Source organism: Acanthopagrus latus, chromosome 23, assembly GCF_904848185.1.
Source record: "Acanthopagrus latus isolate v.2019 chromosome 23, fAcaLat1.1, whole genome shotgun sequence".
In the NCBI taxonomy this organism is placed as follows: Eukaryota; Metazoa; Chordata; class Actinopteri; order Spariformes; family Sparidae; genus Acanthopagrus; species Acanthopagrus latus.
Genome location: NC_051061.1, coordinates 12,555,170 through 12,582,123, shown reverse-complemented (window position 1 = coordinate 12,582,123; position 26,954 = coordinate 12,555,170). Strand labels below are relative to the sequence as shown.

At 46.6% G+C, this 26,954-nt stretch overlaps 2 protein-coding genes across 10 annotated transcripts in view; both read left to right on the top strand.

Annotated features, from left to right (window-relative positions):
- Window positions 1-552, top strand: part of cep112 (centrosomal protein 112) — a 103,570-nt gene extending 103,018 nt beyond the window's left edge. For all 6 annotated transcript variants that reach the window (XM_037090037.1, XM_037090035.1, XM_037090036.1 and 3 more), the window contains one exon: window positions 200-552. In XM_037090037.1, the coding sequence (XP_036945932.1) occupies window positions 200-203 (4 nt within the window). In that variant the 3' untranslated portion in view covers window positions 204-552. The remainder of the gene's footprint in view (window positions 1-199) is intronic.
- Window positions 208-26,583, top strand: axin2 (axin 2 (conductin, axil)). 4 transcript variants are annotated; one of them, XM_037090042.1, is made up of 11 exons: window positions 208-265; window positions 11,886-12,812; window positions 14,643-14,774; window positions 17,468-17,570; window positions 19,450-19,590; window positions 19,691-20,223; window positions 20,345-20,521; window positions 20,638-20,853; window positions 20,964-21,083; window positions 21,827-21,994; window positions 25,009-26,583. In XM_037090042.1, exons 2-11 carry the CDS (start codon window positions 12,004-12,006, stop codon window positions 25,133-25,135), a joined length of 2,526 nt encoding a protein of 841 aa, XP_036945937.1. In that variant the 5' UTR covers window positions 208-265; window positions 11,886-12,003; the 3' UTR covers window positions 25,136-26,583. The 4 variants fall into 4 exon arrangements, with proteins under 4 accessions (XP_036945937.1, XP_036945936.1, XP_036945939.1 ...); XM_037090041.1 differs by lacking the exon at window positions 208-265 and adding an exon at window positions 10,016-10,552; XM_037090044.1 differs by lacking the exon at window positions 208-265 and adding an exon at window positions 10,594-11,600.
- Window positions 26,584-26,954: the final 371 nt, after the last annotated feature.

Sequence of the window (26,954 nt, the reverse complement as noted above, 5' to 3'; positions counted from 1 at the left end):
CACATCCCAGTAAATAAGCAGTTATTTCACTGTACGCCGCCTCACAACTTAAAGTGACAGACGTTGAGGATCTCAAAGCAACAGTCAATCAGAGAGAGTTGGTTTGAATTACTCCTCCCGAGTCTTTAATATCACCGCACATGTGTTCTAATGTTGGCTTAATGGTTTAACATGGAGTAAGCCCACTCTGTCTGTACAGGTAACCATGGGAGAACCACAGCCTGACCCTCCGCCGGGATATGAAGGATAAGACGACCAATCAGATGTGAGCATTATTGACTGTTGCATGTATTTTACACACTTCTCATGCCACTGGATGAGTCCTCTCTTCGTTTCATGAGCTGTTGTCTCTAATATGAACTATTTATTCTTTGTCAAGTTTGTCTTGGTGGGAAAAATATATATTTTATGTTGAAAACCACTGACATTGTTTTTTTGTTTTTTTATTATTTTTTTTTTATATACATGTCATTAACTTGATTTTATTGTTATTGATGTTTGATATCAGTTTTCCAGAATCCATCAGTTTTAATAAAAAGGATTTTCATCACATCCTGTTGTCATGCTTTTATTTTCTTTCATCTTCAAGTACCTCATAATTAATCCCTCAATTAGGGGAAGTCATGCTGCTGCCCTTGTTTTCACATGACCACAACATGCATGTTAACCAAGATTAGCTCCAGAACTTTACACTGAAGTCAAAGACCTTGCATTCCCATCCAACCCATCACTATTTAACAATACCGCTCTGCTCGAGCCCCTGTTTGAACTGTAAAGAGTACTCGGGGGTTTGTGGCCGGTTCAGATAAAGGGCGCAGCGAGTCGATTGTTTGAACCTCGGGCCAATCGCTACAGTCCTTGGGCACGCTCTTTCTGCCTCCTCCACCGCTTTGTGTTTTACCGGCGGCTCCACTCAAACCCGAGCTGAATGACTCAGACACTGGAGTCCGTGAAATGGCCATCATGTCTCCAAGACTCCTCCGATGTCTCCGGAGTATGGAGGTTTTATAATAACATTTGGTGGACCAAAGACGGTCTTCATAATGAGCCCCCATCCGTTGGTGTTCTGTGTCTCTGGTAGGTGAGGAATGCATGGGCTTGAATACTGATCATTTCAAAAGAATCCAGTTTTGGGGTTGTTTTTTCTTTTTTTTTCTTGGAAAACAGTTTGGAGGAATTATTAAATTCCAAAAATCAGATTTGATTTCAAAAAGGCCTCCCCGCACTTATTTGCATTGGAGTTGCTTTCTTTTTACACCCGCAGTTCACGCATTTCCATGTGTTCCCATTGTCCGTGACCTGTTCTGCTGTCTCGAAAACGAAACACTATACCCCTCTCTGTGTTTATTTGATGTGCTGATTCTGCTGCCCGGGCAGAGAGAGAGAGAGAGAGAGAAAGAAGAAACAAAAAAAAAGACAGAGACGAAAGGGGAGAGGACTGTCAGGCCGACATCTGAGAAACAGGAATTTAGTCTTTCAGCACGAAGCCTTTGTAGAGTCTGTTGTTTCTGGAAGAAGTGCGCAGAGGATTCATAACTATTGCAACACAGCATCATGCGTGCAAGCGAGGAAGTATGTGTAACATTTCTTGCATGTACTGTACTGTAAACTAGAACTAGTGTTACTCTGCAGGAGTTTGCTGTTGCAAGGGTTCGCTTTCACTTGATGTCCTGTATCAGCTAGAGGTGACAGGAAAGGACAGCTGATAACCGCCAGAGGTGCATCGCTTTCACGGATTGTCTCCAATCTTTCAGAGGATTTGACTACAAAACCTACATATTTACATCTGACCTGTAGTGCTCCATCGAGATTGTTCTGATGTGAGTTGCAGATTTTTGGAGATATCAGCTAGATGGGATTCGGCTTGTAGGGACTGTTTCCTTACCGAACTACACCGTACCACGACTCTGAAAGAAGCATCCATCTAGTCATGGACAAGAGGCTCGTGCTCTTGACAGCGCAGGATTTAAGCATTAAGCCAAGCTGTAAGGTCAGTTAGCCTAGTTAGCTAGCCTCTTGTCCATGAGTAGATGTGTGCCTTCTTCTGCAGGGTGATAGTCCCTACCTGAAAGGGTTCGCAACAAGGTCTGTGGGCTATCTTGAGTAACCAGGTCATGGTTTCTGGAAAGAGGAGTCACTGTTTCTATTACACCCAAGAGTACGCTGACATCTCTCCAGCTGACATCTCCAAAACTCGGCGACTCGCATCAGAGCAAAAAGTGCTTCAAGGTGGGAAATATGCATAGATTGATTATGTTGTCCCTGTTCCTTTTAAATTACTTTTTAGATCACTTTTTAGATTAGATCAGATTAGATTAGATTGCGTTATTCTGAAGGTTAATGCATACTCATGCCTGTTTAGTCTCACTTTACCCCCCATCTCCAGCCTCTCCCTGTAATCTGTGTTCTTACTGACATAGCTCCACTCTAATTGATTGTCTCCCACCAAAATAAACCTCCGTAATTGCGCTTGTGTAAATACGAGCCGTGAGTGTCATTTCCACGCAGCCGACATGGCCCCATTAAGGATCAAAGCCCTCGCTTCCTCTCCGTTATCTCCACATCAGACGGTGGACCGTTTGTGCGACAACAGCGAAGGGCAGTTGGGAAGCTCCCGGGCTTTTTTTTTTTTTTTCCCGCTCATCCACCGTTCCCCGCCGTAGCTCACGGCTGCTGTGTGCCGCACCGTGCTCGGTAATGTTGTGACTTTAGGTTCCATGACATGCGTGCACAAAAGGCCCGTTTAAAAATTGCTGCACGCTCTCAAAATGCACACGAGATTAAAAGAAAGGGGGTTAAAAAAAAAAACTCATGAGCCGGAAATGTAGAGCAACTGTGAATTCTCTTACACCAGTTTTTTTTTTTGTTTTTGAAGTGTTTCATTCCTGTAGGACGTCAGAGGGGTTATCCGAGGATGTGAATTTAAAGATCGGCGCTGGCGTCTTAATCCGCTGTAAGGAGACAAAAAAAGGGTGATTCGAGGTCATTTCGCTGCCTCGTACTGGCTTTTACGCGTGTGTTTTTGACGGGGCTCTGGGATTGACTGTACATCAGCGCGTGATTGACAAAGTCATTGTGCGTGTTCGCGTGAGCCGTGTGCCACTGGAGCTTTTTATAGCGCCGTATTCTGAGTCAGACCCTAGGAGGCCTGTGTTTGGCTGCTGTACGCTGCTTGCATAAATAAACCTGTTTATCGCCAACACTTCTCTCTCTCTCTCTCTCTCTCTCACACACACACACACACGGATGTCTTCCATCATGTTTTCTGCCTCCCCTGCCTTTGTCTCTCTTCCCTAGCTTGTATCACACTTCTCTTTGTTGATAGGGTATTTATGGCAGTTATTTGTTTTTTTTGGGTTTTTTTTCCCTCCTCTTTCCTTTTTTCCCCGGCCCTGTCACTCAAACGTAACACGAGCTATGAAAAGGATATGCGGCTGCGTGATTCGTGAACAAGTGGGTTAGAAGCTGCTCAGCCTCGGTGAAAGAAGGCGCAGCGGGTCGTGTTTTCTTGAAGATTGTGACACGGATTGAACCATCTGGGGCCGATAGTGTGGGCTGAGCGGAGGGACGGACGACCGTGCACTCAAGACAGTGTGGGAGGTTTTTCTGTATCGCTTGCCCTCCGTCTCTGTCTGGTATCTCCGACTCGCTCCCTCCATTTATCTCCCTCAGCCTCTTTTTATCAGTATGCACAAATTCTCACACCTGAAGTCGACTGGCCACGTCTAATGCAGAAAAAGCTGACGTCCTTTTCTCTTTTTTTTTTTGTTCTTTCTCCTTTTTGATCTTCCATTCATTTAAATTTCAAAAAGTGCTCAGCGGTTTTGCAGTCATTCTCATTTTTTTCTTTACTGTCTCAGTCTATTTGTACACAGCTGTGTCTTTGCGTCGACTTTATGTAGAATCTCGTCAGCACTGAGATTCACTTTGCCTTCAGTCTCAGACATTTACCTTTTTCAGGTGGGATGTTTTGCTTAAGGGCTATTTAACTACCTCTGCAATATTTTCACCCGTGTCTTTATGTTGGCTGGTTGGTTGGTTGGTTAGTTTGTAGGCAGGGTTACACAAGAACTACTGAACGGGTTTCCACCAAATTTGGATGAAGGGTGCGTCCCGGCCCAGAATAGACTCAATTAACTTTTGGTCTGGATCCAGATAAACTGAGAGCTCTGTCTCACTGTCTTCAACATTGCAAGATTGGATGCTTTTTTTTTTTCTTTTTTTTTGTTTACATTTTTGCTAATCTTTCAGGGATCTTGATGAAAAGAATCAGGCATATTAAGGTGGCTGGTATCTTGAGTGAGTGCAACATTTAGAGTGATACAGAGATACGGAGTTCGATATTGAATTAGGCTTAACTGGATTAAAGTTGGGAACTTGGCAGAGGCACGCGCTCTACTCAGTGCCATTGTAGTTGCTAATTCAATTGGGCCATATTTCTTAAGCCAGGAAGTCAGTAGATTGGCGAGACAGTTTCAGAACTCTATTTAAAGTCCTTTTTTCAGCTACTGGTTATGACATTTACCTTAAAAAGAAAAAAAGTTAAAAAACATCGCAATGTTTTTTTCAGTTTCACTTTTAAAAGACACATTATGTAATTTTCTCACCTTCAAATAACAGCTTCAGAATCATGTTGATGGTACAGTGTCTCGGAACAGGATGAGTGGTGTCTGGTGCAACCGCTTGTTTCTGCACTATGTACCTTCAGTGAGAGGGGAGGATCAAATCACAGCGTTACATACATGTTTACTTCAAGATATAAGTTTTCAACACGTTGTTAACAAATAGGGGGTGGTATATATCACCAGAGTAACCACTAACTATGGCTGCTGTTAGCTAGTTAGCTCAGTTTTCTGTGCAGCTAGTGGTCCAGACTGGGCGCTCAGACTGGTATTATGGGGGTGGACGAGGGCTAGCTGGCTAGCATGCTAACTTCAGTAGACATCACTGCAACACCATACAAAAAGACAAACATATTGCCCATCTAAACATGAATACAATCGAATCTTAAAATATTTAGTCCGAAACTGTTCAGAAGAACCCTTTAAAACTTGCCATTCGGTCATAGAGTGCAGATTCCACCTGAGGTCATTAAACATGCAGTACATCATTTCTGCCACTTGGGGTCAACACAAAGCAAAAGACGCAAAAAGTGTGGAATCGTGGGAGATGATCCCAGCCACCACTGCTGATGAAAATTGTTCTACATGACTCAGGTGGAAATGTTCATAGACGAGGCTGGGTTTATTTCTGCCACGTCTCACTTACTGACTTCTTCCACTCTCTTACTCTACAGTTTCTCTGGGTTTGATCACTGTTGGAAACATTTGACATGATGTAAGTTTACAACTTAACAAAATATTAAACAAAGGTCTAGTTGTTTATAGATATTTAATACCTATTATATATTTAAAACTCACAGAAATCTTATATCTCATGACCTCTGTGTGCCCAATGGTGGCTACTGTCCTGAATGTCATGTGATCGATTTTGATCCATCATTACTTCCTGACTTAAACACTTTAAAAGTGGCTGCTACTGGTTAATTTTTCATTCACATAATACATGTGAGTGACATGTAAGAAGGGAATCTTTATATTTGTCTGCATTTGTGTAGACATCAGCTATACGTCTGTTGCCGGGGTGCTCAACCCATTGAGCAGCAAGTGTCACACCCTTCTAATGGAGGAACAGGAAGCGGTGGAAAGAGATAAAAACCTGGCATCTGTTGAATGGACGAGCGCGTTAATCACCTCACCAGTCTGGGGAACCCCACGCTGCCAAACCAGGAGAGGGGAAGATGGGGTTAAAGTGATGGATTAAGGATGAGCGAGGGAGCCCAGGGTTCGGGTTAAGACTGATTCGGAGACGGATCGCTGTCCTGTCAAGCATGGCGGAACAGTGGCGTCCGGCCTTGTGAAGTGTCTGCACAGTGCTGGAGTGCGAGCAGCGGAGGAAATGAAAGTCATTACTGTCAGTGTGGAGTGAGCTTCATGGCCCAAACGGGATTAGACAGTGCATCCGACATTGTTTCTATACATTGGTAGACTTAAAAGTCAAGCGCAAAATGGGATTAAAACGAGGGAAAAAACCAATAAATAACCTTCAACAGCGCCCCCCCCCACCCTTTCTGCCTCTCTTTTATTTCCTCGCTGCCTTCCTTCGCTACCAATTCCCCACCTTATTTCATGTCTCATTCTTCCCTCGTAGTCTTTTTCTCCTCCACCTGTCTCGCCCTCTCTGACGCATCACTCTTTCCTTCCCTCCATCTTTCACACGCTCATTTCCCCATCAACAAAATGCACAGGTAGGCGCCGACTCCCACTCGCACTTTACATTCTGTGTTTTGTACAAAGAGAAGGAGAAAAAAAAACACACACACATCCTTCTGGGGCCAATTGGCGCTTGAAATCCAACTTCATTCCCCTCAAACTGAACCCTTTGGAAAACAAACCCTCCCACCACTTTGTGCTCTTCTTCTTCTCTTCTTTTTTTTTTTTCTTTCCTCCCTCCTCTTCCCCTTTCAAAACAGCCCCATAACAAACTGCCGAATTGTTGCCCTTCCTTAACTTTTAAGGGTATTATGCACCATGTCCAACTTCAAAGCCTGTCTTAACTCCACACTTTAATTGTATCTTCCCCGGCCTCTCTGCGCGCCATTTGATTCTGCTGACAACGGCACTTCTCCCCTCCGCTCTCCTCCGTCCTTCTCCTCCCGTTGTTGGTCGTCGCTCATGTTTGTGTTTTGACCCCTCTTGCGCCACCACCGGCTTCCTCTCATCGGCCCCTTGCTCCCTTCAGAGGCCATTGTCCCCCCCTGTTGTCACCTACTTTGAAGAGGTAGCCTCCGTTTCCTCTCTCGGCCGTCGGTTGTTGCCCGGGGTGTGTACACACCAAACAAACTTGAAACAGTAACCCCCTGTCCTACATTGGCTGTCTCCTGCTCTCTTTATCTGCTCTCTCTCTCTCTCTCTCTGTCTGTGTGAGCTGACTTCCTCCTCATGGCCCTGGTTGATAATTGCCATAAGCTTCCCTCTTGGTTTCAATTTCCATTGTCCTCCCCCAAATTCTTGGCTCTGGCTTGAGATAAAGGGATGAGTACTTCAAAGGGGTCTGCTAAGAGTTTAACCCCAAGCCGAAAAGGAACAGCACACAATACTGTAATTGAGAGCAGTTACTGATCACAGGGCTGCAGCGCGGAGACGACAGCACCGGTGGACGTGCACACACACTCCCGAGTGTTTATGACCGCAGCCGAGGTGGCCAGTGGCAGTTACGACAGGCCAAGACCGTATAACGCAGTCGTAAAAGCCTCTCCAGTCCGCCTGAGCTGTTAGATAGGAGCCTTTTAGATAAATACGGCTGCTTTATACAACATTAAAGGTGCACTGTGTAGTTTTTTTGGGAAGAGATTTTAATCAGAGGAGAAGGGTTGACTGATCTTAATGTCTAAACAGACCGAATACACAGATCCTTCGTTTTCATGACTGAATAAACACACTGACCTTAAATGACGACACAGTTTTCATACTGTTTTAGTTTGTTTATATGTGGCGGACCCTGTCACCTTCCTAGCCTAAAACATTGTTCTGGGGGACCTTATTTTCCTCTGAGAAAGCTTGTTTATTTGGTTATGGACCTGATCAATATTTCTGATTGTGTATTATTACCACATTCATGTTGTAAATATTAAAATTATGAGTTTGAATTCCTTCTCGAAAACTACATAGTGCCCCTTTAAAGAACTGATTGGGCCCACGAGTGATTTACGTATGTCCTTTCCATCTCTATTTATAGGCCTCTTTGTAGTCAGGCTGAATTTGACCTGTCTCTGTAATAATATCTTCCCAAACAGAGAGACAGTTACACCCCATAACCTCTCCCCCCTGAAGCCCTCTTTCAAGGGTCTTTTTATAGGGCCAGGAGCCAAGGACAGCCCTGGTCTCAGGCCAGTCACAGACCTGGGGTCAGCTCCTGAGGGGCGGCAGGGAAGACCCGACCCATGGGGACCTCCCATGAACCATAGAGGGGGTTGACAAGGCAGGACATGAGGGCCCAACTGGCCCCTGGTACTGGCAGGGGGTCCACACCATCGCCATGGTGATGGTTTCCACCCCGGTGTGTTTACTGTCAAGAGGTCAGCCTCAGCCCTCCAGAGTTAACAAAGGCTGACACTGTCAGGGTAGCACTGGGTATATTAGCCAGATGACCTGTATACCTACAGGCTGTATAGATGAGCTTTTATGAGATGAAAGAAGGTGCGTTTGCGCAGACTTGTTTTGACTCTGAGTCATTACTGTCTCACATCTGGCTCCGTTCCAGATGTCAGATCTACTGTACGTCAGTGGCTTCCAAGCTTTCTTGTCAGATGTTCCCACACAGCCCTGTGAGAAGTCGGCCGACTCCTCCGCTAACATTTATTTGTACTCTTCATCCAATACCTTCAGGCGGCGAAGGAATGTAAGGAGGTACATTTACCAAAGTACTGGGCTTAAGTACATTTATGAGCTCCATCGACTTTTAGAGAACTATTTCAACCATTTGTCTGTCATCTTATCAATCTGTTTAGCCATTTATCCATCACGTGTAGCTGCAGCTCTGCTCGTCTGGTATATAGCTGTCATGCACTCTCAACGTGTTCTTCAGGAACTGTGATTTAATTTTCTTTTTCAAAGTTGTGCTGTTACACAAGCTTTCCTCGAGCCCCCAAGCAACGCAGAGACGTGGGTTGTCAGTGTCCCTAGTTGGCCATCACTGGTTCATCTTTAGCTGGGACAGTGAGTTTGGTGTGGACACTTTGGGAGTGTTCTTGCGCAGGATGTGAGCGCGATAAAGTGGCCTTTGACTGATGAGTAATCCCTTAGTCATCACAGCCTCTTCTGGAGCAATTTCCTCTTTTATTAACCTTGATGGGAAGCGAGGTATCAAGGGGGAAAGTTTCACAGCACCATCAGCAAACAGGCTGATCAAAGTGTTTGCCGTCTTTGTGCTGTACTTTTTGAATCTCCGTCCACCGAGACGGCAAGGACACACAGACGACTACTGTCTCCCTTTCAAGGAATATAGCCAATCCTCTTGTACAGAGGGTCTCCTGTGGTGGCTCATTTGAAGACTAAAGACCTTTTGACTCTGTTCTGTGAACACTTTATTAACATAACTGCCTGCAGCTAGTCTGAATAAAGAAAAATGACCACTACAGTGTGCATCCAAACAACTCCTCTCAGTCTGACCAGTGAAAGGATGTACACTGCATGTCTGATGTGCCTCTCACTCCTCTCCATGTTATCCATGCCTACACAAAGCAGAGAGCTGTGCGTTCAGAGAGGAGCAATTCTTCTGTTGCTTAAATGATATGATAACATCCTTCAGAGAAGTGAGCAGATGTTTTTGTTTTTTTTTATATCTGGTATGCATGCATGGAGCATGTGCCCTTGCACTGCCACTGGTAGGAGCTGTGGAGTGATACAAGCACTGTGATTTGATTTCCTATTGCAACATGAATCTAAATGTCATCTGTGGGTATTTAAAAGTAGTTAAAAACACTGCCCTGCTTCAGTCTTTGGATCCTGCTTGGAGGACACACATCTGTCTCTGTCCAAAAAAAGCGCCTTAAGAGGATTAAAAATCATACTTTCATTATTCTACTGGGCTGTTTTCTTCTTGTTATGTGAAAAAAAGAAAAAAGAAAAGAAAATCATATGAGGATATGAACGTGCTATTTGATACACGCCGGTGCATGCATTGTGCATCCCCAGGACTCCAGCGGATTAATCTGAGAAACTATGCGGGTCTTGAAAGGGGAAAAAAAAAAAAAAAAAAGATCCCTGCGTCTTTAAAGTTTATAGTAGCAACAGAGGGATTGTAGCGATAATGCTATTGGGGCGGCAGATCAGTTACTTGTGACGCTCCGAAGCCTCGGGGAGTTGGCTCAAGATTGCTTGTCTTTGATAAGGTCCTCACTATGTAGCTGCAACTTCGCGATCTGGGAGAAAGATTGTTTAAAAAAACGTGGCAGAAAAAAAAACGTGCAGGTTTAAAAAAGAAAAAAAACACTCCTCACTCAGAGTGGCTGCATCGCATCCGGGAAGCTCCGTCACTTGTTTTATTTATTTATTTTATTTTCTATCGGAGGCGTCAAGCTGCAATTGTTTTTTATGCAGCTGTCGGGACCCGGCAGTCGGTTCCTCACTTTGAAGTGCGCTGCTCCAGCCTGTCGGCTCACTCGGTGTTGGAGTCGCCTGCAGGAGAGACCTACCGTGCGGCATGGCAGCCTGAAACCGTAAAGGGAGGAGGAAAGGAGGAGGGAGGAAAGCGGTCTTTTTTTTCTTCTTCCCCCCCTCTCTCTCTTTCTCTCTCTCTCTCTCGACTGCATTTTTCTCTCCGCGAGCCGACTCAAACCTGAACGGGACTGTATGTGGACGCGAGTAGCTGTGGATTATACGCTGCCTTTTCTTCTTCTTCTTCTTCTTTTTCTTCTTCTTCTTCTTCTTCTCCTCTTGCGTGTGGATAAAACCTGGAGTTTAATTTTGAGGAGAGAACTCGGGGATCGATGGTAAGTTACAGGAGAGTGTGCCTCCTCAAAACTGCGCCCCCCCACCACACCACCACCACCAAAAACTGGAGCGCCCTTTGATGTGCTGTTGACTCGCCTTTGAAGTAATGTTCCGGGCGAAACGAGCCGCTTTTTCTTCCGTTTTTTTTTTTAAAGAAGCAACGAAAGAAAAACCACAGGACAGCGCGTCGAGTCGTTTTCTGTGTCGCTCCACTTCGTTTTTTTCCCCGACATTTGTGCGTTTTTCGCGTTTTTAAAAAAGTTAAGAGTAAAGAAAAATCTCTCAGAAGTAGTGCTCGCTTTTTTTTTTTTCTGGAATTCCTCCTCCTTCTTCCCACAACACCACCACCAGATCTGAGACTTTAGTGTACTTTGGGACTGGGAATGTTTTAGAAGAGGGCTCGTTTAGTCGACATGAAAGAAACTTAAGACTTAAAAAGAGTGTGATTTTTAAAGTTAACCCGTGTAGCCAGCGTCGGGAGGTTTATAGTTGTCCGACACTTGAGCAGCGCGTCACTTGATATAAAGTGACATCTGTAATGTTGCACATCAGCCGATGATGCATCTGCTAACAAACTGCTGCGCTCGTGGAAGAAGCAGATAGCTGGATGTTAAAGCTCCAGCAGCAGCAGCGAGCGAGCGAGTCAACTCTATTAACTATGTCGGTCACGTTTTTCGATCTTCTCCCAGTTTGTCCCACCACATCAGTGTCCTACAGGTACTCAGGGGGCAGGCGCAGTTTGACGTGATTTAGCAGCTAACCCATGAGATGTAGAGAGAGAGAGAGAGGGTGATGGTGGTGGTGGTGTTGGTGGTGTCGGGGATGGCAGAGAGGACATGTGCTTGCATTCTGCAGCGAGCAGCCCCCCTGACATCAGGCGTGATGGATCAGGAAGCGCTAATAAAGCCGTGTCCGTGCGTAAAGCTCCGGCGTTTTGAAGGATTAATGACTTATTAATGGTGCTCGGGGTCGTCACCTCGCTTGACACATAGCCCACCTACGTGTGAAAGCTTCTCGAAAGCGGCGGATGATGTAGATTCGGCTCAGGTGAGGTGCGTGTGCGAAAATCACTGTTTAATTCGCTGTTAATTTGCTTCCCAGCCCCCGTAGCGCCTCGGTTAGAAATCCCATTCTAGGTTTGAGATATGAAGAAATGCTGTTTATGTAATGCTGCTGCAGCGTTTTCTCACATTTTTTTTCTTCCTTCAGTGTGATCCAGCCTCTCTTCTTCTGTAAAAGTCAGCGAGGGTCTGAGAAGACTCTTGCTGCGCCTCTGCCTCTTTGAAGTTGGGGCGGATCTGGTTTTGATTAGATCAATACTTTGTGTTTCAGAGAGAAGACGGGCAGCCGGAGAGAAGCTCCCCCGCTGACATAAGAGAGTGAGGAGATTACAGTAGAGGCTCAGAGGAGGCGAACAACACACAGGCTCTATCCTGCTGCCTTCAGAGCCATGAGCCGGGCGCTTATGGACCATATCGCCAGCAGTTTCAGAGAAGATGCTCCTCGACCCCCGGTGCCGGGGGAGGAGGGCGAGGCGCCCTGCTACCCCGGCAAACTGGCAATGATGAAACCTCTGGAGCCCCCCAAGTCAGTTGTGCTCGGCTCTCCGGGCTCCTCGGCGAGGAGGAACGAGGATGGTCTTGGGGAGCCGGAGGGGAGTGCCTCCCCGGATTCACCGCTCTCCCGGTGGACAAAGTCTTTGCACTCTCTCCTCGGGGACCAGGACGGTGCTCTTCTTTTCAGGACATTCCTGGAGCGGGAGAAGTGTGTCGACACTTTAGACTTCTGGTTCGCCTGCAATGGCTTCAGGCAGATGGACCTCAAGGATACCAAAACGCAGAGAGTCGCCAAAGCAATCTACAAGCGCTACATCGAGAACAACAGCATTGTCGCCAAGCAGCTCAAGCCCGCGACTAAAACCTTCATACGGGATAATATCAAGAAGCAGCACATAGACTCTGCCATGTTCGACCAGGCGCAGACCGAGATCCAGACCAACATGGAGGAGAACGCGTACCAGATGTTCCTGACCTCGGACATTTACCTCGAGTACGTGAGGACTGGCGGAGAAAACCCCAATCACGTCAACTCGAACGGACTGGGCGACCTGAAAGTCGTCTGTGGATACCTTCCCACGCTCAACGAAGAGGAGGAGTGGAGCTGTGATTTCAAAGCCAAAGCGCTGGTTGGACTGACGGCGAAGGCGCAGAGGGCCACCGTGTCCTTGAGGGCGATGGAGGTGATGGAAAGAGGATGCAGGTATGGCCGCAGCACCTTTTTTTTTTTTTAAATACACGCTGAATGCTTTACATGTCTGTTATATCCGCATTAGAGGGAGCTGGAAACTCGTGCGTAAAAGCGCAACACGTGTGTTCTCTCCGAGTCAGTTGAGGGGTTTCTTAAAAGTTTGTCGATCGCTCAGTCTGTGTCTCCTGGCTCTCTGGCCACTCTCACCATCAGCAGCAGCAGCAGCAGCAGCAGCAGCCCTCTGCTGGCGCTCGCCTGGATTTCCGGGGCTTTGAAATAGTTCAGCAGAATGAGGGATCGTCTTCCACGGGAAAAGTTCACAGAGCACGGCTGGCTCTGGCCCCAGCCAGCAAATAATAGATGATGACATTGCTATGCTATGCCTCTTCCTGTAACCACACTGTCCTCACGCTTTGGGGCAGAGGAATTAATCTATAGCAGATCTATAGAGGGCTCTTTTGAAGCCTTCTTTTTGGATGCTGTTCCACCTGCTCCTGTCCATAATCCCAAACAAAAATATGCTCTTCTTTTAGGAGTATTTATGTATGTATATAAAAACATCTGTGCCTGCAGTGGAAGTTGCACAAAGGTCTTAACATTGTAGTGTGACAGGCTTAGCAAAGTGACAGCTACCTGCTCAGGACAACATGGATTGACAGCTTAGTGGTGGGAACTCTCCTGTAGTGAGAGAGTGTAGTCCTCTTCTGACACGAAGCCCCCGGTGCCTTTCTCTCCCCCTCCCATTGTCACCTTACAGATTCAAAACATGTGGAACCCATTTCTCCCTCTTCCGCTTCCCCCTGCTCTCCTCCTCTCATCTGACTTTCTCTCTGTCTTTTTTTTTTTTTTATAAACAAACCCCTTGAACAACTGCAGCAGCTACAGTAGAGAATCAACACCCTCCCACCCCAACCCCTCCCACTCTCTTCTTCCCTCTTTTTCTTGTTTGTGTCAGTTCTCCTCTGATTCCCCCACACCCGCCTTTCTCCACTTTTATCTCCCCCCCCCCCCCTTTTTGAAATCTCAGGGATGGGGACTACGAGGCAGGCGTTTGGAGCGAAAGTGAAGGGAAAGGGAGTGGAGGGAAGGACAGAGAGAGAGAGAAGGGGAGAGGAAAGAGGGGGTGCACCTCCATGAAAGAAAGGGAGGGAGGAGAAAGGATAGATTAGGGGGTGAGAGAGAGAGGCAGGGAGGGAAGAATGCAAGGCCAGCTGTGTTAAATACCTGACTCTTTGCAAGCTCCTCTGAAGGTCAGCCTGAAGTTGGGGGGGCCTACAGCTTTAGTCCTGCTGGGTCTCTCCCTCCTCATGAAGACCCCCCCCCCCCCCCTTTTTTTCCTCTCTCCTTTCTTTCCCTCTCTGACACACTCCCATGCTTCCGCTCTATGCTGTGTTTTTTCTTTTTCTTTCGGTCAACCCCCCCGTCTCTCCTCCTCCTGTACCATGGCAAGAATGCATGCACAGCAGGAGATGAATGCTAAGGAAAGAGTGAGTGTGAATGTGAGAAATGGAAAGAGAAATCGTAGGCTATTTAAGAAGGCATACATGGGAGCATACAGAAAAAAAATCACAGCTTTCCCAATGCAAATTAACTTATAGTTGAGGGTGGAGGAGGTTGCCAGTGCTGCAGAGTAGCCAGTCACTTTCACTCATGATCGGGTTTAGTAGTTACTGGAAGCCAACAAAGTCATATTCACACATTTTATCACTTTTATGCGTCATTAAATCCTTAACATAAGTGGAAAGAACTCACCTGATTGCTCACAAATATTGAAATGTCACCAATCTGTTGGATACTGTTACATTAGTATTGATCTGATTACTGTTGTCATAACCTTCACAGATCATACAAGAGAGGAGACTCATTCAGCCCCTGCCACGCGGGCTCCTTCGCCCCCGTCAGCAGCACCAATGACAGTGAGGTGTCCAGTGACGCCTTGACCGACGATGCCATGTCCGTGACTGACAGCAGCGTGTAAGTGAATATTAACCAAACATGCCAGTGTGTGTATGTGAGAATGTCAGCACATGATGGGGGTTTTCAGGCATGTGAAATGAGGTGCTGTGAAAAAATGTTTTGGGGAAAAAAAAAAAAAAAAAGATTAAGTGACACTTTCCCTCAGCTAGAGCGGTTTGCTCTATTTGAAATATTGGTGGACCCTTGAAAACACTTGGAAGATGCACTGGAGCAACCAGGATGTGGCATGGGCCAACGCCAAGCCCTGTCCGACTGTTTTCATTTTTGACATTATACTGTTACATGGAGACTTTTGTTCAGTGGCAACTAAGGGTTAATCTGTCAGTCATGTCCTTGATTTATTGAATAGCTGATAGTGAAAAATGTTGTTCAGTGTTTCTCAAAACGCAAGACAACATCCTCAAATGTCTGGTTTACTCCACAACCAAACTATAATCAGTTTACTGTCACAGAGGAGTGAAGGAACCAGAAGAAACTGGTTATCAAAAAAGTTAGCGATTAATTTAACAGCTGACAACTTAAAAGTCAATCGCTGCAGCTAGCACCTGACCCATATATCAATAGGCTGATATTACCGGTGGGTATTGACCTACAACAGCTATCAGTACTGGTGTTTATGTCGTGTGATGTGTGCTGATTGAAAACTTTGATAAAGTTTACTCTTTCAGTGCGATGGTGTGATTTCAGACAAAAAAGTTTGTTGTCATACTGTAAAACATCCTTCCTCTGTTACATATCTTTGTGTATGATGATGTTATTGATATATCGCTATCAGTCCAGTCCAGTATTGTTTGGGCTGTAGTTGTAGCTCTGGATCTTGTCAGTGAGTATGGAGGCTTTACGTTTAGTGCTTCAGTTGACATGGAAACTGTCTGGAAGATGGTTTCACATGTGGTGTAGGGCAGATGAAAACCTGTTTTGTCTTTTTGTTTGCTTTGAATTGATCAAAGCTGTTGATTATCTGCCGGTAGATTGGCTAATCAGGAACTGACTAATCCATTTCACCACAAAAAAGTGAGTTATGTCTCATCCACATGTGATGTGTGCTTATCTGCGTACGTGCCTAGGGCCGCGTTTTTCTGAGGGATTATTTGGAGCAATCACGCGTCTCTCAAGTGACAAGGTGCTATGAAGTCATTACATGGTGCACAGCTAAAGGCCAAGAGCACTCAGGTCAGCTGGGTTTTGGACAGAAAGCAGAAAAACCTTGGTACAAGTACTTCTTTACCTCATCTCACATGGGAGGCGTGAAGCCCTACATGAATGATGTCACTGAAGCAGCAAGGTTCTCCATGACCAAGCTTAAGATAGTTCCAGACTGAGACACTGATGGTGCAATGCAACCAGTGGGCTGGGCTGCACATTAATATGGCAGCTATAAAGAGTTTTTTTTTTTTTTTTTACAACGGGGAGTCCTCTGCTCTGGCATATCTCTAGACAGCCCTGCTTCAAAGAGACCGAGGCCCATATAGTTCTGTTCTGCTGTACTTTGCCCAGTGCAGTGACAGAGCCCTGGACACAGGGACACAACCCCCCTTCAATTCCTGCCCGCTTTGGCCTTGATCAGAATATCTGCCTCTCTCTTTAGGTCAGTTGAAAGAACCCATAAACATTTGAATCTCATTTACAGATAAAGAAAAAGAATAGAAAAGGGAAAAAAACACAACAGGGGAGGAGGCGGCTGGGTGGGAAGAGAAAGAGAGTGGTGGAGGGGGGATTTTTGCTTATATCTTATTTATGGATTTGCTTGGACGCTGGGGAATGCAGCTGCGCAGACTTCAAACATTACCTTATCTTACAAACCAGCCTTTTGATGTGCGGAGATCAGAGGCTGGCTGCGGCAGCGCTTGCCAAATGAAGATTGGGAGGGGAGGGGAGGGGAGCAGGGGGGTGCTTATGCGCATGACTGTGGCATTTCAAAGCAAAAGTGGAAAAGTGCTCCTCAGTTAGGCTAGGTCACCAGGAAACTGCTGTTTAGCATGGAGAAAAGACACTGTTTTACACTGTCAAGTGCTTCAGTTTGAAGCTCGAGCTTTGCTGTTTGTTGTTTGATTTAATTTTTTGAGCTAGTCAGCCGTTCAGTCCCTCAGATAGATTTAACCAGGTTAGCTACACCCTTGGGTCTTGTCCTGCAGTAACTCTTTGAATAAGTGTAATGAGCAGCTAATGCTAACAATGTCCTCAGCACAACATTAAAGTCAGTAGGGGAATGCTAATGCTGACACTACTTCTGGCCAGTGGAGCAGAGCACTAAGCGACTGCAGAGCATTTTGTGTGTGTGTGTGTGTGTGTGAGAATGTGTGTGTGCGCGCGTGTCGTTGAAAGGAAGTGGCCAGCAGCGTTTCCAGTGCTACGCTGGAGCCAGAGCTGAATATGAGTGTCATTTCTAGGGCAAACAAAACCTTCGTACACCTCACTGTGAGCCATGTAACCTGGCATGCTCCGATACATGAACACGACCAGGAAACGCTGCCGTGACTCGCGTCTGAGTGTCTCTTTTGTTCCCAAATTGAGTCTAAAAGATGAAAAACAAAATCGATGATAGGATTAATGAATTAGATTTATTCTTTGCCTGGACTGCGTTTGATCTACGCAGTTGGCTAACAAGCTCCTTCCTGAATGGCTGTTTAGTCTTAAATGATTCATCCGATTGGGTAATTGACCTTTGTGATCTCTCTGCACCCCTCTAGAGATGGCATCCCTCCATACAAACTGGGCTCCAAGAAACATCTACAGAGAGAGATGCAGCGTAACATGAGGATGAACAGTCAAGTCTCACTGCCTGCTTTTCCTGTAAGTGTACACACACACACACAGACGCTCTGAAGTCTTTTTGAACCTGGGTCCCACAGTGTAATTTCCATACCACCCTCTGTTCCGGGTCTCTCTTGGTTCTATGAATAGTACCGCACAAACTGTATTCGGCATTCTCAATTCAACAACACCAGCAAAGATCTGAAGGGTAACGTCAAAGATCCAGCCTCCCACTCACACACACACACACACACACACACACACACACACACACACACACACATACATACACACTCACACAGTTGCACATAATCGCACGTACACACATACAAACATGAGCCCCTTCGCTACCTTTGGTGTCACCTACACCCCCATTAGGGTTCCTTGAAGTCTGCGGGAGACGGGGAGGTCTCTAAGCTGTTTATCGCCGCAGCGCTCGGAACACACCAGGGTTTTTCTTCCCTACCGATGCTGTAAATATGGAGAATAGAGAGAGATGAGGAAGATCTCTGCCGCTTTATCCCGAGGGCTCTGAAATCAGCCCGGTTCCCAACAAAAACACAAAGATACTCAGACACATTCACACGCACATGCACGCACACGCAGCGCTTTGATCCAAGGATGAATGGAGCAAATGCACAGGGAAGTGACAACTTCCAACAGAGCTGGCCCCCTTTTTTCCCTTGCAGCCCCCCATCCCCACCCCCTTTACATACATATGCACACACACACTCCGGCAGCCCCCCTCCCCTAAAAGTGAGGGATCTTGGGGAAGAGTTTGAGCATGTCATGTGAGCTCTCAGTGGGTCAGAGGGGAGCTGGTAGCTTAAGGCTTTAGAGAGGCAAACTCCAGGTTGAGAGAAGAACAGGAAAGGAAGTCAGGGGAAGATCTTGCAGAAGTAGTAGTAGTAACAGAAGCAGCTTGTTAAGATAAACTCAATGTAACCTCCTTTTTTTTTCAACGTTATGAGACATGCAGCAAGTGTTACTTGTATCAGGAAGGGATCCACAGATTGGTTCTCGCCACTCTTCTCTCAGTGTCCCGCTTTTGCTTTATTTTTGCTTTTATTCTTGTTTTTGTTTCCCGTCTGATTTTTGGCAATGGCTGCCATTCCCATGGTGCACCAGCCCTAGGCTCCATCAGACAGCGCCTCTTTTACTCACTCTTTTCTCCCCTTCATCCCGACTACAAAGGAATGGGAGAAACAAAAAAGAAAAAGAAAAAAAAATCAAGAAAGCCCCAGTGCAAAAAATGCAAATAATTTAAGATGTGTGCGACACACACACAGATTCTCATACTGTCACTACACTGTACCTCAAAGGTGCCCAGTGTGACAAGGGGGGGAATAAATTACCTCAACCTGTCTGATCTCCCACCCTTTTTGGGCCCTTTATCTCTTTCCTCCAATCCTTCTCTCTCTTCATTTTCTCTTTATTTGCCCTCCTGCGAGCACACATCTCTGCATCTCAACTTCTCCCTATTTTTTTTAATCCCTCGTCCTTTCCTCCCTGGAGTTCTCTTCCACCCCCTGTCGATATGTGGCTTTTATTCGAAGATGTAAAGCCACTGCTTCCCATCCATCTATCCCTCCATCCCTCCCTCCACCATCCTATTCTCCCCCCACTGAGTGTTTGATATTTGACGAGGAAGCCTTTGAAGTGAGCTGACTTTAAAGAGGCCTGCTGATGATGACAGGGGGAACCAGCCGAGGCCTAGCCCAGCATGACCATACACCAAGCCTGCCACCCCTTAGAACAACCCCGTCGCCCTGGGTGCCACCAGTGGTGGAGCAGGCGCTGGTAGAGGACAGTGCATGAATGTAGACAGATGAGGGGAAAATCTTTGTAGATGTTGCGGAGGGCTGGGGCTTAGTCGTGGAGGGATGACAATGGCTAATTTATCACCTTCTCCTCAAAGCGTACTCGCCGTCCTCCAAAGGAGATGGTCCCAGTGGAGCCAGCAGAGTTTGCAGCCCAGCTCATCTCCCGCTTGGAGAGCCTGAAGAGAAAACAGGACACCATTAACTCTCTGGAGGAGAGGCTGCAGCAGATTCAGGAGGTTTGTGGGATTTCTTTTCTATTCTTACTGTAAAGGTCAATCATGATTTTATTTCTTTCTTCATTGCTAACTTGATGAGTTTGTCTTGGTTTGTTACCAGGAGGAGGAGCGAGAAGACACAGAGATTGTGGCCAGTGCTCCCCAGCTCTCTCCCCATCCCTTGACCCTACTCCCTGGCTCCTCTGACGAGGACCCCCAGGCGATCCTGGACGAACACCTCTCTCGCGTCCTTAAGACCCCTGGCTGCCAGTCCCCCGCTGTTGTCCGCCACTCACCTCGCTCCACCTCCCCAGACCAGAAGCCCCTCACACGGGCAGGCTTCGGGATGAAGGCCCTGGTAAGGACGGGGCCCTCCAGTTCCTCTGTGTCGAGTCCTGACCAAGGGGCTATCGCTCTGGCCTTGGGCCCCAGTAGGACCCTTGTGAGTAGGCAGAGCACAAAACACATCCACCACCACTACATCCATCATCATGCCAGTCACAAAACCAAGGAGCAGATTGAAAGGGAGGCAGCCCTCAGGGTGCACGGCCTGTGCTCCAGCAGTGGCGAGTGCCAGCCCTGCCAGCCTTACCAGCGCAGCCGCAGCTTGGGCAGAGAGATGTGTGGGGCCATCTCAGCAGACAGCAGCGTGGGGTCAGTTCCAAGCTCTTCTTTGATTTCATGTCCCTGTAGTCTCCTGGTTTCTCATTTTGATTGTCTAAAAATCAACATTGCTAACTCTCTCTCTCTGTCTCTCTGTCTTTCTCCCTCCCAGGCGTTCCAGCTCTCTGTCCAGGCGAGTGTGTCGCTCAGGCGCTGAGGACGGAGTTGCAGAGAGGTGTATGGAGGACTGCGGGCCTGTACAGCTGCCCAACGACACCACAGACCCAGCCCAGAACGTGCTGCAGTGGATCCTGGAAAGTAAACGGCAAGGCAGGCACAAGTCTCACAGGTTAGCAGGAATGCTTTGGTTCTTACAGGAGTATTTTTAGTCCAAAATGTTTTAATTTATGTGCCACTATTGCATGTCGTTAAAGCATGTCGTCTTATTTTTCCTCTCCCTCACAGTAACCAGAGCACCAAGAAATCTTTTGGAGGCTCCTCTACCCAGACGCACACGTGGGGTGGTGGTGGAAGCTGTGGCCACCTACGTAGCCACCAGCCAGCCCAGCCATTCATCCAGGACCCAGCCATGCCTCCCCTGCCCCCTCCCAACACTTTGGCCCAGCTGGAGGAGGCCTGCCGCAGACTGGAGGAGGTCTCCACCAAGACCACCAAGCAAAGGTACACAGAAACAAGAGAGTAGTTGATGAATGTTGCTCTTAGCTTTGTCCAGCTTCCTTAGCCTCTATTATTGATCCATGTTATAAAGTCTCTGCTTTATCTCTTCGCAGACATTCAGTGTCCAGTCTTCAGCAAGAGAAGAGCCACCTAGTGCCTGTCCAGGCTGAGGGCTCCGTCCCTCCGTCTCTAGCCAATCCCAGCCTCCTCGCGACCAGTCTACAATCAGAAGAGTACGATGCCTCTACCATCCTGCCCTCCCTCTCCTCTCCTCCTCTCTGCTCCTCTTCCTCCTCCTCTCAGCCATAGCTTCCACCTCGCAGTGTACTTCTACCCTTTTAACTCTTTCTACTTGACACCTGCACATGTAGAGAGAGAGACATGTAGTCCACATACAGTCACTGGAAAAAGAGAAGGTGACCCCCTTTTTTTACAGAGCTTATTTTAAGCTTTGTGCACAGATGCCTGGCTTCTACCTTGGTTTGCATGAATCTTGTGTATTTGTGCTGTGTGTGGGGAGTGTGTAGTCACCACCGCACCACCTGACTGAGACATCCCTTTCATATATATGTATCATTTTTATTGGCTGTCCTTCAGTGAGCTGGCAGCCGGCTGGGGCGAGCAGAGCTTAGCAAAGAGAGAGCTCCTCTGAAGTGGGCCTACAAAGCCTTGGACATAGCTGAAGGGGAATTGATAATACTGGGCCCCTTCTCCATGCGCGCGCACACACACACACACACACACACACACACAAGTACACACTTAGTAATGGCACTGGGTCACTCTCTCACTCACTCACTAGTGGTATTCTTCAGTCAGGGTGCTGTTACTGTATTTCTAGGTTAGTACTGTATTCTGTACACTCTTGCTAGAAGTAGTAGTTTGATGGTTAGAGGCTTTTTCTCTGATTTCTCTTCTTCTTCACGAGGGTGTCCGCTCATTCTAACGCGGCCTTTTTGCTTCTGTCTACTTTCAGGATGAAGGAGTGTAAAAAGGCAGTAGGAAGCCACGGGATGTGCAGTGGCGAGACAGTGGTGACGTATTTCTTCTGTGGTGAGGAGATCCCCTACCGGAGGACCATGAAGAGCCACAGTCTCACCCTGGGCCACTTCAAGGAGCAGCTCAGCAAGAAGGGCAACTACAGGTGTGTAAAGATCGAAATGGAACCTGACATTTTGCCGTCGGCGCCTCTGTGACATTGCAGATGTCGGCAGTAAAACGCTATCAGATCATTGGCCTTGGATGTTTGAGAACAAACACTTGATAAGTCCTCTTGCAGACAGTTGACAGGTTGCAGTTTAAAAGGTGATACATGTAAACTGAAAATCTATACATATATTAAATCAAACGATCCCGTTGGCAGATTTGTTTGTTGTTTCCTGATGTAAATAAGGAAAAATAACGAAATAATCATGATCAAAACATGCTGTCAAAAATGATATAAACAGTTGTTAACACAACACAAATACACAGTAATTGCTGAGGAACACTGAAGCTAGAAATGTGGCAGGGTCCACCAAATATAAACAAAGTAAAACACTGGAACAAAACTACAAAACCCTAAAATTACACAGTGCATCTTTTTTAAAGCACTGTTCCAACCGAGTGGAACTCACACATGTAGGAAGTGAAGGAACTGGTAGGAGACGGGTGCTGTTAGGCCTTTCTGTAATCATTAGTGTCATCTCAGAAAAACCTGGTGACATTTAAGAAAACAAGACGGGACTAAAGAAAACTACCAACTGAAGCGAGAACGTCTAATGTGAGCAGCCACAGGCTACTTCGAATTGTGCTCAGTGCCTGTGTGACCTCATGTGTTTTCTCCACATTTATTATCTTTATCCATGTCTATGCACCACTATCAGTGTTTGTTTCTACGTGTTTGTGTGCAGTCAGATCCAGGCCTCTGTACTTTGTGTGTGTGTATATGTGTGTGTGTGTGTGTGTGTGTGTGTGTGTGTTGAGGGGGGTGCAATGAAAAGGAAAGGACAAGAGCGAGGGAGGGTGGGTGGTGCGGGGGTTAGTGGAAGAGTTTGAACTGCAGCGATTTGGGTCCCATCTGGTATTGATTTCCATGCTAAGGCACACTTAATACACATGGCTTTGAAGCCCCGGCCCCTTTCATTTCAACCAACAAAGACTCACACAAATGGCCAGCGTGCAAATTCTTCACTGATGCTATCAGGGGCTCCTTTTTTTCCCTTCCCTGGTGTGTGTGTGTGCATGTGTGTGTGTGTGTACACGTGTGTGCTCGCGCTGAACGCGCACAATGTTTACACATGTTGTAATCATTTTATGGATATTTTTGAAAGGCAGATTGTTAAACGCCAGATTTGCTTGTTTGCTGTACTTCAGGGCCCTGGCCGAGGTCGCGCAGCTTCGATGTGTATTTGCGGAGCGAGATTTTACTTTGATTGCTCCTTTCCAGTGGGCATTAAACGGAAAAGATCAAACATTTATTGTTTAGGCTGCCGTGGCCGACAGGATAAGCATGGGCAGGGTATTGTGTTAATAATTACAGGTATCAAACTGTTTCTCAGGGGGAAAATAAGCACAAGAACTGATTGAAACTTCTTCCTGTCCAGTTGTGCGCCGCTTTTTTGGATCGACAAATGTGACAAGCACTTAGCTGCGCGTCCCCCACATCTGTCTGTTTGCCCCCACCGCTCCTCTTTTTCTCTCTGACCCGCTGTCTCAGTTCCTGTGTCATACCATCCACATTTTTTGGAAAGAGAGCTTGCGCGGCGCTTTAATAGCAGCCAGAGAATGTGTGGAGTTGGGTCATTTCAACATGGCAGCGGTTCAACAAAGAACAGTACTGCTGGGCCCTGCCAGACGATATTGGTGCCAGATGTCAGTGCAAACGGGTAGAGAGGGAGAGAGAGAGGGAGAGAGAAGGGGAGAAGGGGGAAAACAGATCTAGCCACATAAAACATGTTCCAGTGGAAATTCAGACTCTTTCTGTCTCTGTCTGTCTCTCTCAGCAAAAAAGATCAGGGCTCTTTGAAGATTTTTTTTTAACAGCGGGACAGCTCGACTTTTTCTTTCGTCTCTCCTTCCTTCTCCAGATAAAAAAGTAGGATACAATTATTGGACATGTCCTGTGCTCTAAAGTCCTCGTATTTGTCTTATTTACTCACAGAGGACTCCCGTACTCCTTCCTGTATTTTAAACCTAGCTGCTTTTTATCAGTGACCGCACTCTCGCTAATTGGCGCATGGGCACCTTTGCGAGATTAAAAAAAAAAGTATTGCATAGTCGACTTTGTCAGCCTCCCACCTCATTAAAAACAAATGCTCACAAACATACCCGCATTCCAGCCGCCCCACACATGGAGCAAACCGAGGCATTTTTCCATTACATAGTTAATGAGTGGATTCTGAGACCCCCCCCGCCCCCCTTCCCTCCTAGCCAATCCACCCCTGCTGGTTTCTCTTCCTCTAAAAATTGAGGATTGGGGGGGTTGCATCATTAATGGCCCAGTGAAGTCATGGCTGACGAGAAGCCCCTCCTTCTGTCGGCTGCCCTTCCTATAGCACTCGGCGAGAGCTCGTGCTGTCAACGTGGGTAAAGAAGGAAGGACACGGTGTACTTGCTCTTTCTCCTCCACTTTGTTCTTTTCTTTGTCCTGTAATAATGAAACGGGATGAGGAGCGAGTGAAAGCCCGTGCATGTGTGTCGTCTAACGTGCGGGTGTGTAGGAGTCGGGTTGGGGTGGGGGGGTGGCAGCGGTAATGACAGGCAGACTTGCAGGCACCCAAAATTTCAGCCTTTGTCAAAGGACCCCTTCATTTGCACGCTGGCCTAATTGGCCCCTGTTAGCCGGGGCAAAACTCACAACAACACGATGGAGAAAAGGACGCAAGGGAGGGATGCGAAGGGTGAGCCTCTTATTTTAGACCCAAGACGTTTTAGCAGCAGGTTGCACCCCACCCTGAGAAGCCAGAGTCTGTAGGCGCAGCAGGCTCGGCTGATTGTATACCGAGTGGCTTTTCATGGCCGGCGGAAATGAGGCCCGACGTTTGAAAAGGTCGAACAAAGGGGCCGACAACAAGCTGCTTGACTTTTAGGGTCTTTCTTTTGCCTTTTCTAAGCCTTCATGGATCTTGAAAAAAGACTTTATTCGGGTGTTAACTCCCTCGCGTCTCTCTCTTGTAGGTACTACTTCAAGAAGGCCAGCGATGAGTTCGAGTGCGGCGCAGTGTTTGAGGAGGTGTCCGACGACGGCTCCTTGCTGCCCACCTACGAGGGCAAGATCCTGGGGAAGGTGGAGAGGATGGACTGAGGACCTGCTTGCATTGTGGATTACTCTCCGACGGACGCTTCACGCCTCCATGGATGTACTTTTTAAGCTAAGACTGAAGGACTGGAGATGTTGTTGAAGGAATGTTGACAAAATGGAAAAAAGGAAGGAGGACAAGTTATCGCTATTACAGGACTACCACGTGAACAGCCCGCCTTGAAGTGAAGAAAAAGATTGTGTGTTGCTGGACTGAAAACATCTTTCCAGAAGAGAGAACTCTAGAGACTCTAGGTGAATGACCACTCCTCAAAGAAGTGGGGCGGTGGGTTAAAATCTGAGACTGACTGCCTACCTGACCCTGCCCCTAATATGTATACGCAGATATACATGTATATTGCATTGTATCGTGATGCTCGTATTGCTGTGTTAAGATTTATATTGCTATTTATTGGAAATATCCCTGCCCCGACCCTGTTCTTCTGACATGGACAAGCTGCTTGGAGTTGGAGAAACTTCTCCAATTTTCCACATCCGTGGAAACATCCCCCCCCCTCATCTGAGCGTCAGTTCTCAAGCAAAAGGAAATGAGTTTTCTATTCATTTTCTGCCCCTCATATTGAACTGTAAACTTCAAAAATACCTCTTCAAAAACTTCACTCCTGTTCCTGGAGATTTAGTGGGACATCTCTGATCTCTTGGCTGGAGAGCTTACTGCTGAAGCTTTGAGAATGGCTCTCTTGTCACTTAAAAGTTTGATAATATATTTACTACTGCAGTGCTATTTGTGGCTGTGTCCCCATCTGCTCTGAAGGGCCCTGACTGTACGATGAAAAAGGAGGAAAAAAAAAATGCTATTAATGTTTAATTCCCAACTCTGGGATTCTGCCCAGCTAGCCTTGATCTGTCGCGTCTTAGTGCCTTTGTTTCAGTGGCGCAGGCATCGCACAAATAGCCTACGTATTTACTAAGAGGAAACTGCCCCAAACAGCTTCCTCGAGTCCCCAAAATGTGTTTACACCAATATTAATATTTACCAACAAAAAGCTCTATAATGTGCTCCCCAACGTGCTTACCTATGTGATTGTGTGGTTGAGTTGCTTTTGAGTAGGGTTTACTCTGTGTGTATTTGAAGCCTGCACTATGAGCTGCAGATGATAACAATGGTGATGATATACACTATGTCCATAGTGTTTGTAATTGAGTACAGTAGCTGTGCCTACATGGATTCTTGCCGTGTTTTACCCAGTTTTCAGGGTCCTATTATTCCCTTGGTTTTTACAGGGGGCCTTATGTTGAAAAGATATTTTTATGCCTTTTAGTATCCGTTTCATCATGTTTATGTTTTATAATATTTTTCATGGCTTCCTCGGCTCCACACTTGTAAACTGTAAATTATGCGTTCTATAGAGCTCAGTTGAAAAGATGCCTCGGTACTTTAATTATTGTAATTATGAAGAGATGTAGCCTTTATTAAAATGTTCTATTTTTCAAATTAGCAAATGGCTTCCTATGGTTTTGTGTCTGTGTGTGTCTTGTGAAACGGTGTATGGATTTGCCTCACTCTAATTGGGATGTTAGGGTGTGTGTGTGTGTGTGTGTGTGTGTGTGTGTGTGTGTGTGTGTGTGTGTGTGTGTGTTGTACAAACTTCACCACACACACACACACACTCCCCGCTGCGGAGAGTGCAACTCACTGGATCCAGTGAGAAATCTCCACCAGATTTGCATCCATTATCAGCTCTTAATTTACTCCCTGTTGGAAATTAAAACATGCAGCATTAATTTGGCCACCAGAGCCTCTGTGTGTTTTAGTGTGAGGGGAGAGAGAGAAGGCGTGTATCTGTGTGTGTGTGTGTGTGTG